Source organism: Sus scrofa, chromosome 4 (assembly GCF_054392235.1).
Source record: "Sus scrofa isolate SSC_HxYL_T2T_F1_AM1 chromosome 4, Sscrofa_HxYL_maternal_Yorkshire_Landrace_v2.0, whole genome shotgun sequence".
In the NCBI taxonomy this organism is placed as follows: Eukaryota; Metazoa; Chordata; class Mammalia; order Artiodactyla; family Suidae; genus Sus; species Sus scrofa.
This window is the reverse complement of record NC_139386.1, coordinates 31,326,242-31,341,600: the sequence shown is the minus strand read 5'-3', so window position 1 is coordinate 31,341,600 and position 15,359 is coordinate 31,326,242. Positions and strand designations below refer to the sequence as shown.

General features: G+C 37.4%; 1 protein-coding gene across 5 annotated transcripts in view; it reads left to right on the top strand.

The window, feature by feature from the left end:
• The window catches only part of LOC146403748 (uncharacterized), a 286,927-nt gene that overhangs the window by 233,967 nt on the left and 37,601 nt on the right, over nt 1–15,359 (top strand). For all 5 annotated transcript variants that reach the window (XR_014843506.1, XR_014843502.1, XM_085021891.1 and 2 more), the window contains one exon: nt 14,364–14,414. Coding sequence is in view for 1 of the 5 variants with exons in the window: in XM_085021891.1 (XP_084878017.1) it covers nt 14,364–14,377 (14 nt within the window). In the remaining 4 variants the exon portion in view is untranslated. Of the gene's footprint in view, nt 1–14,363; nt 14,415–15,359 lie in introns of those variants that run through there.

Below are 15,359 nucleotides of genomic sequence, written 5' to 3'. Positions count from 1 at the left end.
ACTGAACCAGCAGGGACCCTCTCAATTCTTGTACCTGATCTTTCATATTAGAAATCTTTCCTTCAGAAATATTTACAGTACTATTTGTGTACATAAGTACAAAATATTTATTTCTGAAAAAAAGAAAAAAATTTAAAAATTAGACAGTAAAAATGTTCACCAAAGAAGAGTAAATGAATGATGATGTATTTGTATTACAGGATATTTTGTACTTATTAGAAAGAATGAAATGTTTTTCCATGTTCTGAAAAGGACCAGTTTCAAAGGTTATATTGTTCAGGGAAGAAATATGTACACAATCTGATTCTACTTTAGTTTTTGTAGCAACAACAAAGCTACTATAGATGGTTGGATTAACTGAGAAAGCTTCCTTCAGAGTCCATACTAAACTATAAGAAGAGGAAATTAAGGACAAATTGTCACTTTCTGTGGCTACTTCAAAATAGTTTAAATTATTTTTAAGAAACCTTTACAACTTTTGTAACTTTTTTGGAAAGCTGTCACATTTTCAAAACCTTATCTTTTTTTGTAACCAGTGTTTCCTGACTAATAATCCCCAAGGGTCTGGCAAATTGTCAGAATGAGGAATTTTAGGCATTTGTGAAAAAAACTGACTTTCCCCTGGGCCGAAAAGCATCAATGTGAAAACAAAAAATCCCCAAACAAACTAGAAAAACCTATTACAAGAAGACACTTTAAATAAGATGATTCATTATCTTCTATTACTTTCTGTGTCTCTTTGTCACATCATTGCTTTATGCTCAATAAACACACACTCCCAAACGTCAAAATGAGGAAACAGACAAAAATGGGTTTCAAGTCTAATCTTAATAATTTATAAGATCAACGTGGTGTCTAGTGAGTCTTGCAAAAGAGACACAGGAGAGAACCCTCCCCAAGTAATAAACATTATTGTGGGGTTCTGTACACATTTCCATTACCTCTTTAGCCTCCTTTGTTACACAGCAGAAATGCTGAGGTCAATAGAGCCAGCTTCCCTTGGTGACTCACAAGAGATTATAGAAAGTGTTGGATTTTTTTTTTTTCCCACCTTCTTCGTAATGTGAATTCATGGTCTTAGACTATCATGAAAGGAAAAGGAAGCCATACATGAGTTTATTAAAGACTTAATAGCAGGTCAAACTTTCTTAATTCTCTGTAGTTACATCTTAAAACATCAAGTGTTGAGAGTTTGCTGGCAGCTCAGTGGGTTAAGGATCTAGCATTGTCACTGCTATGGGTTAGATCCCTGGCCTGGGAACTTTTGCTTGCCATGGGCACAGCTAAAAACAAAATCAAAAAAAAAAAAGAAAAAAGAAAAAAGAAAAAAGAAAAAAAAATCAAGTATAATGTGGTTTAAATGAGGTTTTCCACAACAGTGTAATGGCACTTGTGATGCTGTAAAATTAATATTCAGTCTCCAGTCTATCCAAAGGACTTTTTCACAATCAACAATCCCCTGCCAAACAATTTTTGGCCTAATAGGACATGGTACTTTCACATTACAAATGTCAACAATTCAAGCCTGTGATAAGTTGTATTAGTTCAACAATATAAATAAAATTAGTTGTTTTCTTCCCCGTCTCAGAAGAAGGAAGTTTTGCTGAATGATTAGAATATGAATTATCTGAGTTGGTTGCTTCTGATTATCCTCTGATCCAGCTCTGGAATCTGACCATGCTTCTGGACCAGTTTTCTGCAGGCTCTTTCTACCTCTTCACCACACAATTTAGTTAGTAAAACCCTAACACAGAAACTCCTGACTCCAGGCCATTTCCTCCTAATGAGCACTCTGATGGCAGGGCATGTGCAGACCAGAAGCTCCCCACAGCTTTCCAAGGGAGAGAGTGGAGCCTTTAGGTCTGTTCTTCGCTGATACTACAGTGCGTTCTGATACTATTATCTAAAGACATTGCCTTTAAATCCTCTCTTTGGGGTTACTCTGCTCTATTCTCAATTCTATTTCTGTGGCCCAATTTCTATCAATTTCCTAGCTTCATACAAAAAAGGACCCCTTCTACTAGAGTCTTTGGGAGTCTTCCTCAGTTCTCTCTTCCCTCTTTCTTATTTGAGGGTATAATTAAATCGCTTCATGCTTTGGCCTCATTTCCTGGGATGCATTGTTCAGACAATCTTTTCTATATTCAGACATGTTCTTAGCACAGATATTTTCACCATGTTCACACCGCAGGACTCTGGACTGGAGTATGAATCTGCTTCAATGCATGTTTGTGTATGAAAATCAAAAGACCTTTTCCATTAATAACCACTTAGCCCACTGTCAGCTGTCTAAATGAGGCAGATAGTGCTGTTTTCCCTCATTGAAGCTGCTTATTGGAAATTCATAAGTACCATTTAATCCTTAGTGGGCACCTACCAAGGCCAGGTCCCTTCACATAGGCTATCTCACTTACTCCTCCTGCAAATGCTCTAAGTTAATTACATTCTCTCCAGCATCCAGATCATGAAACCTGAACCCAGATAGGCCACATAATTTAGCAAGTTAAGACAGCTCATGGAGCTGGCATTCAAACTCAGGGCTCCTAAATCTAAATCCAGTTCTCATGTCACTTATCATGCTTCCCATATTCTGTTGAACATCAAAACATCAAAAGCAGAACAAAGATACGTTCACTTCCTACCTGTTTCTTCAAACTTTGTGGTCTTACACTAATCTTAACTACTCATGGCCTAGCTTTTCCATCCATAAAGTTATTTGCAACTTAATAAAGATATTTTTTAATTAATAAAGTTATAAAATTATAACATTAAAATATTAATAATAAAATTATGTTTAGAGATTAGCATTGAAATAAATCACAGAGCATGTGCCTTTGTCCTAAAAAAGTCACAATAAATAAAATGAGAATTAATCAATACATCTTAGAATCTAATGGTATTTTTTCCCTGTAAGCCTGTGTGAGGTACTGGGAATGAATTTATAGCAGGCAGGAAATGATATACAGCCTCTAAAAAAAGATAATGTAATTAGTAAATGTGAGTACATCTGGTTGATATGAGTCCATCTGAAAAATTTCAAAGCAAATTGTATATTTATGATCTAATGCCTATTATAGGTATGTTGTCATTGACAGAAGGAGATCTTTTTTTAGAAAGAAAAGCCGCTCCTCATTTATATAAATCTTGATGACAGCAGTGGGGAGGGGAGGAAATGCAAGTGGTAAAATACTTGGTCAGAGTAAGAAGAAATGATGTCACCATCTGCCCCACCCCCCTTATGGAGGTCCCTGACAAACTCTAGAAAAGGATGTGTGGCGAAGAAGGAAGCGGCATTGGTCGTTGGCTTGGAAATATACTGAAATACATCTCTGACAGCAAGCCATATGACACAGGTCAGCTATGGTAACCTCATAGGCTTGTATCAACACATCATTTCTGAATGGTCACTACTGGGTTTTTAAGTTGCCTTAACATGAGCTTGCAGTTGGGTGTGATCCTTTTAAGGAGAGTAGAAATAACTGGAGACCAGATGTGCAACAAAATGGTTTACTTATCCAGGTGAAGGGCAGAATGGCACCTTTATGTACCTGGGAATTTTCTGGCATTTGCCATAGAAGTATATGTCAGGTTACCCCTGTGCTTTCTGGAATGTCCTAAGACCCAGTATGTAAAACTGGTGTGCGGCAAAACTATTCAGCAGATTCTATGATCAATGTAGATGAATAGCTTCTCTATTATATCCTATGGAAAGTTCTCTCTGCCTTTTCTCTAGTGCATTGAAACAGGGGCGGGAGTTCCCCTTGTGGTTCAGTGGTAATAAACCCGACTAGTGTCCAAGAGGATTTGGGTTCAATCCTTGGCCTTGCTCAGTGGGTTAAGGATCCAGCATTGCAGTGAGCTGTAGTGTAGGTCATAGATGCGATTCAGATCCCACACTGCTTTGGCTGTGGTGTAGGCTGGTGTAAGTAGGCTGTGGAATAGGCTATAGTTCTAATTCGACCCCTCGCCTGGGAACTTCCATGTGCCACGGGTTTGGCCCTAATAAAAAAATAAATAAATAAATAATGAGGGGGTGGAGAGTAGGAAAAGCACCTGGAATAAGGAAGAAGAAATTTTAAATAATCGTAATCTAAAAGATATACCATCAACTCAATTGAAATGTGACTGCCAGCCCCATCATTAGATGTTTTGCTCACACATTTTTAAATGAAGACTCAAAGTATTAAATACCTAATGATTGTATGCATTAAATATATACATTGAATGCTAACGCTATTTGAACAGTACAGATGATGGCATTTGGACTTTTGGATTTGTTATTGTAAGGACTGGATACATACCTTGCCTCTAAGACTTACTCATAGTTAGTTACACTGTTATTTGCAACTCTCTTTATCCTTAAAAAAGGGTTAGTTATTCATACCTCACAGAATTTTGGATTTTGAGACCATTGTACCCTTTACTATGTAAAGCTCTATTAAATCTTAATTACTGTTGTCATGGACAAAAAAGAAATGAGATAAGAAGATTTTCAAAACAATCAAATCAAGATTAGCAGGTAATAATAATTCATGTGAAGAGTTTGACTGAATTTTATTAAAATTCCCCGTAATTTTCACACATTATGGTAGTTTATAAAGGCATGCCATTCCTGGCCATGAAGACTGGTTAACATTAGTTTATAGCTCAGATGATACTTTAATCTCCCTGCTGTTATTTATTGTACTTATTACATTGTACACTTTTAGTACCTAAGGTAAACATGTCAAATATTCAATAATATTACTTTGCCTGCAGTTGTTTTTTATGAAAACATCTCCAGTAGATTTTAGCATATAGCTGTCATGTCTGTGATACAAAGAGTAAAAATGATCCTTTCGGAGCCATGATTGTGCTTCACTGATTACAACAACCTTTTCTATTTTAAGAGAGGAAAAGTCATGCCTCCAAGGAAAAGAATCAGGGCCAGACGCAGGAATAGAGATGCAAAGTTAAAACTCTAAAGAAGGTGTACTTTTTGCTCATCCCAAGGCATCTGATTTACAAGGACTATTTCTTCCTGACTTTTTAGAGTAGCGAAGGAGGAACCAACTTGACAAGATTAAAAAAAAAAATCTATTTAAGCTTTTTCCCTTGGGTTCCACAGGAACTTTTCTCAAAATATACTCCAATACAAAATAGTTCCCAGAACTCTTCACAGACGGAAAATATATGAAGGGTTCTGTTTTCAAATAAAGATCCAATACTTTAATTCTTCTCAGAGATTAGCCACTATTAGCATTCTTAAGCCTCTGCAAAATCCCACAATAAAGAAAACCGTTTAACTTTATTCTGCCCAGCATTTCTTAAGTGTGTTTGACCCAGAGAATGGTTTTATCCCTTAATATTTACTATAACCATATTTTTGGAATTTCTGTATTACTGAAAAGTCATACATGAAATATCAAAAAGAAAAAAAGAGTCAACTCAGAAGTCAGCCGGCTAAGATATGCAGTGTACAGAATTTGATGGGCAGAGCTGCAGGGCTCTAGGACCAAGAAAACTGAGATTTAAGACATTCCAATTTTCAGAGATTTTCTGAATAAAATCTCTCTCTACAGATATAAAAAATTCCGCCCAGGGGAAACACACATGCTCATGCTCAACTTGTTTTTCTAAACAAAATCCTTCTCAGATTTAAAAAAAAAAAAAAAATCCTTCAAGGGAAGTCCATATGCTCATGCCCCCATGTACAGAAGCTATCTACATTCAGCCAAAATAATCTCTAACAACATCAGCCTCAGTTGCTGGCAGAGAAGCTATGCCACTTTTCTAATGTAGCCTTTTAAAAAGATGGCTGGAGTTCCTGTTGTGGCTCTGTGGTTAATGAATCCGACTAGTAACCATGAGGTTGTGGGTTCGATCCCTGGCCTCACGTAATGGGATAAGAATCTGACGTTGCTGTGAGCTGTGATGTAGGTCGCAGACGTGGCTCCCATCTGGCGTTGCTGTGACTGTGGTCTAGCAGCAACAGCTCCGATTAGACCCCCAGCCTGGTAACCTCCATATGCTGTGGGTACAGCCCTAAAAAGACAAAAAAATAAATAAATCAAAAATAAAAAGATGGCATGTTGGGTCCACTTCCTGTTCAATCATTTACTGGTGTTTTGCTTACTTTTGAAGCTAAGGTACAAAATAGCCATGTTTCTTTCTATCTTTTTGCTGCTTGCCAGCTCAAGAAGTAATTGAAAAACACACTGCATTAAGGATACTAATGCAGGTTTGGCCACCTACCCCAAAACTTACCTCTCCTCATGACTGAGACAGCTTGATCCTCTCCTCCAACCCAAGTCTGTATTCCTCAGGCAGAAAGGGATTAAAGTAAATCCTTTCTGAACATTCAGGATACTCAGTATTAAGTAAATCTGTTGCTGATTCTGCACAGACAGAACTGATGTCCAGCTCTATGGCCTGGAATATCATCTTAGTCCTTAAAATCTTAAAGTGAATCCTTGCCTCAGGTCTCAGTCCTTGTTCCTGGGTCTTCCCTCCATGCCTTGAGCCTGACTCTTATTCCTCTGAGCAGGGATATGCTAGCATCTCAAGAACTGCTGCATAGTAGGGGCTTATTCATAAGGACTGAGTAGAGACTGGGATTCTAGAACTGAGGACAGTGTCAGGGCAGGCCCAGCTGCAAGTCTGATGAGATTCTTATCCATGGAAATACTTGAACTAGTGTCTCTTAAATCCCAACACATTGAGAATTAGTCTCAGAATCTCATTTGGGGTGAGCCCACAGATGGGGAAAGTAGGGTATCTGTGAAGAGGGAGGGACCAAAGGCGAGGGAAGGTAAATCTCTCCCTTTCTACTTCTCCATGTGCTGCTTCCCTGAAAACATTTGCCCCTGCCTTCAACTGTGAATCCAGTCCTCCAGCAACCGAGTGAAGTGGGAAAAGAAGTAGGTGAATCAGATCATTCATGTCACTTAAACTATTAGGTAACAATGGCCAGAACATCAGGGAATGAGGAGGTCAGGATTTTGTCTTGAGTTATCTTGGATTGCTATCACAGTTTTCTCCCTTTCCTGGGCACCGAATCAGTTCAGTGCTTCTCCCAGTCCTGCCACCTCCTTCATCAACCATCAGCATTGACTAGTACCTTGTGATATTGACAGTTTGTTGTACTAGCTTTGTAAGAAGCCATTTCAAAGATATCTTCCATGTCCAAGGGATTTACAGTAAGAACCCACATTTCCAACAAAATAAGTTCGGAAGTCTGTTTGGCTATTCCATTGGCTGCCCTTCAACTGAAGCCTTGGTTTATGTGCCTGGGCTTGTTTTCCCATCTGGATAATTAGGCATTGACATCCTAACTTCTGTTACTGTCTGTACTCTACACCAATCCATCACTGCTTTCAATTGCATTCATCATCTCACAATTATTAAATTTTCCATTATGTCTACAGAAATTTCTTTGGAATATTCTGATTTTGTCTTTCAAAGAATTTAATGGGAGGATTCTAGTCTTAAAAACTTGTAAATTTATGTATCCCAGAAAAGAGAAATTTTTGAATTTTTTTAAGCGATTGGATTAGGACCCATGATTATAAATCAGAGGGATAAAAGGAGACTGGAGCCAGTCCTGCCGGTCATCAATCTGCCACAGTTTTTATCTGCTCCCACGTTCTGAATATTATATTATGCTGAGGGTGACACCTCGGCTCCTTCCTGTGAACATGTTCTGCTGAAAATGCTACCAAAAAAGGATAATGTTCCAACAGAGCCCAAAGTTGATGTGAAAACTTTAACCTACTTATAACTTTCATTGTTCACAGTTAGTTTGTTCAGGAGCCATAACTTCATTATTTTTCAGTACCTCAGTCCCCATTTGGGTCACACAATACTTAGCCCTGGTTTAGCAAACTAGAGTTTGTTTCAACTTCCTTTCTTTGGTGATAGTCACAGGGACTTCCCTGGTTCTTTAGGGATAGGAAGCTTGATCCTAAACCTCAGATCAATGACCTAGGAGCTGAATAGCCATCAAATAACTGTTTGTAGCTTGTAGCCTACTGTCTGGTTCCAAAATCCTTAGTGTCATGTTCTACACACTAGCAAGCAAAATACTTTCAAATTCATCTTCCATGGGAGTGCCTTTTTAACCATCACCCATGTGCTGCTGACTGCTGGATTCTTAGATGCAGACAGAATGGATTCCTCATTCTCCTGTGGACAGGGCTTATTTCTTACCTGATTTGGTTCTAATGGTCTCAATGGTCTCTAGGTTCTAGCCATGCTTCCTTTAACCCACTATTTTGTTTACAAAAAAAAAAAAAAAAAAATGGAGTTCCCATTGTGGCTCAGCAGAAACAAATCTGACTATTATCCATGAGGTTGCAGGTTTGATCCCTGGCCTCGATCAGTGGGTTAAGGATCCAGCGTTGCCATGAGCTGTGGTATAGGCCACAGATATGTCTGGGATCTGGCATTGCTGTGGCTGTGTTGTAGGCCAGAGGTTATAGCTCCAATTCCACCCCTAGCCTGGGAACCTCCATATGCAGCCCTAAAAAGACAAAAAAAAAAAAAAAAACCTTAGTTATAGTAAGAAATACGTAGGAAAGACAAATGTATGTATTTGAGCTTCAAGAGGCTTCATGAATGTAGCAACTTGGGAAAAACATAAAAAACATCGAAATCGTGCATTCTTTATTTCATTCATCCAATACACATCTCTTAAGTACTCATACAGCAAGCACTAAAGATACAGTGCTAAGACAGACATACTGGTTGCTTCTCAGTGCTTATAGCCTAGTTTCAATCTACCACATGCCTCCTACCCAATAAAGCTGAGTCATCTTGGATAAGTCACTTAATTGCTTAATCCCTCATTTCCTTTTTTAAAAAATCTGGTAAAATAAAGAGGTTAAATTAGGTTGTACCAAAGTTTTTTTTCCCCCACCATTATTTTCTAAGAAAATTAATTCTTTCACAATCAGAGTACATGATCTAACCTATACATCCTAACCAGAAGCACCCTGGTTCTTATTGAACAATCTTTACTTCCTCAAATGTGGATATAAAAGAAAAGATTCTTTAGTGGTAGCAAGTAAATCATACCATTAGTAAACCAAAGGAATTTCATTTATAATGTATAATTTGTATAGATATAAAACTTTGTATCTATATAAAAACTTTAACGAGTTAAATAAGATCTTTAACAAGTTCCCTTTAAGTCATGAAGTTAGAGCTAAACTGTGATTGATTTTGTGTGCAGTTTTTCTGTATTTTACCACCTGAGAATTGTATTTTGAAAACAGGTACATTTCTAGTTGTTTCTCTCATGTGGTATGATTGCATTTTCATCTGTATGATTAGGCCTGCACAACACCAGGCAGCGATTTTAAGTTATTCTCACAGAGACATATTATGAGTGCTTGTCCTTCCTTAATACATAATAGCTAAAGATTTTCTCTATGACCGGGCCTGCAAGAAGCTACTGCTAAATATCCACACAATGTTATGAATAGAAACTTCACAATCTGTAACTGCTAACCTTACAGAAGCAATAATCTGGGGAATGTCTCTGGATGCTGGAAAGATAAATTGAGGACCACTGCAAATGGCAAAGTTTGGAGAAACTGAAGAGGGGAATAAAGATGATAACTGCAAGAAGCATTGAAATGAATCATCCTCTGGGAAACCCATTACTTTTTTTTTTTCAAAAATCATAGATTTTAGAGTTTTCCTAATCTGTATTAGGACCTGGAAAATCAGTGATATTTATGTCAGAATGCGAAGAGGGAGGCCTACAAGGAATGAGTTAGTTTTAATATAGGATCTGATTGGAGCCTGGCACACGCCATAGGTGACAGTAGATACTCAAGGAATATTTGGCAAATATGTATATGAATCTCAGCTGCAAGTGGTGTAGAGAAGTCAGCTACACTTTTAACATGGGGAGTTTGAAGTACCCAAATGGGAAGGTGAAAGAGGCAGCTAGGTTTATCATGAAAGATAGAGGAGAGCTGAGCTGGAGATAGCCATTCAGAGCTGCCTAACACTTATCTCTTGTTAACTGCACTGAAAGACTAGGGCTTCAGACAACAGACTGATGGTGGTTAAGAAGAAACTGGTAATACTTTGTATGTTCCAGAGAGACTGAGTGGAGTTATTAGGACAGAGAGTGACATGAATACACTTAGGTAAACTGAGGGGGGTGGTAAGCACCCTAGATAATGAAGAGGACAGACAAAAGAGTTGATCAAAGTCCAATTGCAACAAAGATGACAAACTTTTAAAGAATTGTATCTAGACCTCCTACAGAGAACAGTACCTTCACTAATATAACTTCTAAGATCTCAAAACATGAGACAGGATTAGAAAGGAAGCAAAAGCATAATTTCATATAATGATTATTATTATTTAGTTCTTGCAGTTTTTTTTTAAATTAACCCAAATTATTTAATTAAAATTTTAATTATTTATGTTATTAGCCATATAATGGCCTGAATCCCAGAGACTAAAAGTTCCATAAATTAGGAAACATGTCTCTATTATCTACCCACCAATGTACATCTAGGCCTAGTCCAGTACACCTTAAAGATGTGTTTTGGTGGATGGATGGATGGATGGATAGATGGATGGATAAATGAGTGGCTCAGATGCTTGCTGATAAATGTGTGCAGTAACCTGCTGAACCAATAAGTTATGTCACCTCATACCCAAGCCTAGGATTTGAAGCCCTCAGGACTCTTTTATTCTAAGATTGAATTTAGATCTATTTCACTGAAGATATTTTAATGATTAAAAATGTTAATAAGTCTTGGTTTTTTTATTTTTCAAAAAAGTCCTGTTCTGACCTCCAATCTCAGGAATATTTTTAATGATGAAATGCAAAAGGTAAAAGGTGCCATAATTAATGGTTAATTATTTTTACTCCTACGTGAAACCTTCTTTTCATGGTTTCATTTCATTTGAATAGTGCTTTTGCCATAGCAATGTCTTACTTGTGTGCAGAAAATCTTAACCCACAGTTAGAAATGAAATACATGCGTAAGAATCACATCACATGAAATCACTTCTCAATGAAAGTCACTTTGACAGCAAATCTTAAAATAATTCTAAACCATAACCTACCCAGGCAAACTATTATGGAGTCTGCCCTGAGAACTTTTGTTTTGGAGATTTCCTCCCTATAGTGGTGAAAAAACAAAAACAAAAAAAAACCTGATTTTTATCTTTCTGCTCCGTGTTTTGCTTTTGATGCAATGGTCCTTTTAGGTAGAAGTCCCTTTTCTTTCTTGACCAAATTTGGTTTGGGTATACTATTTGTTTACCTAAGAGAGTTTTCCATATATTTTTGGCTTTCTTATGTTTTCCTCATGTCCAGTATATATAAACAGTAAACAAAACAAAAAACAAAAAAACACACAGCCAACAGTTTCTTGTCTTGTTTTCTTGAACTACACAGTTTATTCCCTTGCACTTGCTGTATCAAGGTTAGCTGAAAATTTTTCATCAGTATCCCTAGTGAGAGGTGGACTTTATCCCTCCTCTGTGTGGATCCGGCTGGCTCTGTAACTGCTCACAATAGAGGGTGGTAGAAGGGACACACTGTGCCAGTTCAAGAAAGTGGCTGGTTCTGCTTCCTCCTTTCTGGAATGCTTGCTCCTGGGACATTTCATCTCAGTACACAGTTACCACACTATGAGGTACTCAAGACACATGGAAGCCCATGTGTAAACACTCCAGTTGAGAGCCCCAGGTTAATGCTGCCTCATCTAAGAGTCAGCAATTAACTTCCAGCCCCATGAGTAAGAAATCTTGGACATTGCATTCAGTGGACTTCTCAGATGAATGATTCCCCAGCTAATCTCAGGGAGAGCAGAAGGACCGCCCAACTGAGCCCAGGCAGCCCACAGAGTCATGAGAAATTATAAAATGGCAGTTGTCCCTATGTTCTGAGGTAGTGTTAGGCAGTAGTAGTTAAGTAACTAAGACATTATTTCCAATAAAAAGATTTCATCTTTCTTTCTCTGTTTCTATTCCTAGCTCTGCAAATTTCCCCTCAGTGGTTCTTCTTCTAGCCCCATATACTGATGCTGAATAACTCCAACCAAGCTGAGAACTCAGCTTGGGGAAGGGGTACTTGTCATTTTTGTCCAAGGTAGCAAGTTTCTAGGTAAACATTTTCAAAACAAATAGGTTTAATAAATAGCAAAAAATTATTCCATCTGTATTTTTGAAACTATGAAAAATAAAATAAGGGTTAATGTCACAATGGTTTCAGTTATGAGTGTAGTTACAGTTGCATCATTAGTTGCTGTATTATGTGCATCCCCAATGGTAGAGATCCCACTTTGAAATTTAGCTTTTTCCTTACTGAAGTGGGCTTTCAAAGATCATTTTCCCACTCTGCATGTTCCTGCAACACTTGACCACTGCTTAATTCCTTCCTGGCTCCTCTTCTTCCTCCTAACATCTAAATGCAACCATTCTACCAAGCTCCCATCTGAATATCTCTTTATCTAAACATATACTAGATGCCAGTCAAACGGACCTGCTATTATTTCCCAAATTAGTCAGGTCTTTATTCAGATTTACAGTCTGATGCATGTCCTTCTTTCTGACACAGATCTCTGGACCTATCCTCTGTGAACTGCTTTAAATAAACAGAGCTCAGTGATGTAAATTCACATAGGGATCCAAGGAAAAACCTATCTAGATCTCCTTTAATCACCTTACTCCTATACTTTTTACTCATTTCTCCAATTCCTTTTTTTCTTCTCATACCATGGCTCTCATTTATCACCCAGTCCTTAGGTTGAAAACCAGGTGGAATTTGCTTTCTCACAACTTGCATTGTATCCTGTCCAGCTCCTCACACTCAATTTCTTCCTGCATCCTGCCTTGCATTCCATGGACCAGCATCAAGATCCAGCAGAGAGGCCCATGTCTGGCCTGTACTGGCTGCTCAGCTTACCTTCGATACCCCACTCAGGTGGTTCCTTTCCCATGCAGACTTCCTTGTTACCCAGTAAATATGAACTCCGTGTATCTGAATTCCCATAACTCTGTGTTTGTATTTTGTGAAACATATCATTATTTACCTTGTATGGAAGAAGTGTGTGAATATGACTCATTTCCTTACTAATTTCCAACCTGCTTAAAGGGCAGACTCTGTGCCCTTGAAGACTTCATCACAAACACCCACTTTTTCTTATTCCTTATTATTTAGTCACATTAGATATTTTACTTTCACTATTTTGTGATGATCACTAACCCATGTCTATAAAAACATTTCCTGGAAATCATAATTTAGACATTATCTGCAAGTCATCTTCATTAAGAAATTACAGTATAGGAAGTTTTTATACTTAGAAATAACAGAGAATATTATCCTTCATATCATATTGTCATGAAAGATTTTATCAGATGAGAAAGTAAACTGATTCCCTGAAAGCTAATTAGGTGATCCAAGTCTTCTTTCTGAATTCATTTTTGCCCACTTGAATTATCTTCTTGTTGAGACATTTTTTCCACTTAATACAGATGAACTATTGCTTTCTCCATCTTATCGCCCTAATTTATGCCAATTTTAAAACTCTGTGAAATCTTTCAAGGTCACCACCAATCACACCAATCATCTTGATAAAAATAACATTGCTTCATCATGCCTTTTATTTCTTAAGTAATTGACTTTATTTGGCATAACCCCAATTCCTTACTTAAGCCATTTCTGCTGAAATAAAGCAGACGTGTTGTTTTTTTTAAACCAACACTAATTAAAACATATGCCCCTTTAAATATGTTGGCCAGAATGCATCATTTAGAAAACAAAGAAGAGAGCTATTACTGATTTTTTTTCTCTCTTTTTTCATTAGAAGGTAAAAAAAATAAAGAGTAAGTTCTTAAGGGAATTTTGACATATGCATCATCAGATTACCCAAAGCACCTAGCATCAAGTTTGATAGACTAAATGAATTAACAAATGTTTTTATATTCTGATTAACATGAGAAGGGTCCAGTAGGGAACAAAGATGAGCAGATCCATTTTGGTGGAAGATTGAGAATGTGAGAAACCTGTGAAATTTTCAGCTATACATGTTAACTTAGCAGTTGGTTTTAAGGCTTAATAAAGGAAAGAAATTTGGAATAAATATACCAGTATTAAAGTCATCAATGGATAAATGGAGTTTAAAGACTGAGAGTAAATGAAATTATCCAGGGAAAGCCTGTAGCATTAAAGAGAGAGAGAGAGAAACGGAGGGAGACGGAGAGAGAAAGAGAGAGAGGGAGGAAATAATCTTTTTTTCCCCATTTTTTGAAGATTTATTGAAATATAGTTGATTTATAATGTTGTGATAATTCATGCTCTACAATAAAGTGACTCATTTTTACATAAACACATATCCATTCCTTTTCAGATTCTTTTGGTTAGAGTTCCCAATCCACCCCTCGCCACCACTTCAGTAACTGTAAGTTTGTTTTCAAAGTCTGTGAGTCTGTTTCTGTTTTGTAAATAAGTTTTATTTGTAACATTGTTTGATTCCACATGTACGTGATATCACATGATATTTGTCTTTCTCTGATTTTCTTCACTTAGTATGATAATCTCTAGATCCATCCAAGTTGCTTCAAATTATATTATTTCATTCTTTTTTATGTCTGAGTAACATTCCATTGTACATATGTACCACATCTTCTTTATCCATTCATTTTGTTGATGGACATTTAGATTGTTGACATCTGATCAAGTACATGTCTGAACGCTTTTTAGGAATAGAAAAAGTACTCTGTCTCAATAGAGAGTAAGGCTCACTTAGGACCAAAGAGGTAATGAATGTTATACCTAGAGGATAATTAGATATAAGTATCTTCCTTAATTATATCAGAAATAGCCCTTGGTTTATTTACGGAAACAAGACTGAGCGTATGTAGAGGGGAAGTACTAAGGGTATGAGTTTGGGATATTTGTTAAATAAATGAAAGAATGAATGAGAAATGGTAATTTTTGTTTCTGGAATCCTACATAATCAAGCCTGCTTATCAGAACTTTCTTCCTTCTCCCTTGCCTCTTCTGAGAAAGCTGCACTGGAGACTGGGTTCCTCTTTTTCTCTACTTTCTTTCTTTCCTATTCAGGTGCTATCATTGTGCCAAGGTTCTAAGGGATACATCAAAATAGATATTCCACTCAAATGTGCCTCCTCCTCCCTTTCTTATCACACTGTCTATTCTGAATCCCTGCCGCACCGAGCACGACCAAGGCATGAAAAGGATTCCTTTACCCATCTTAATTTTGCTTTCTCTCTTCTGAGCCCAGCTCTGGCCCTTCTGAGTCTGAAAAAAAACTGAAACTTTCCACCTCCCAGGCTGAAATGGACCCTCCCTAGGCTTGTCCTCCAATGTACTGTTCTGATAA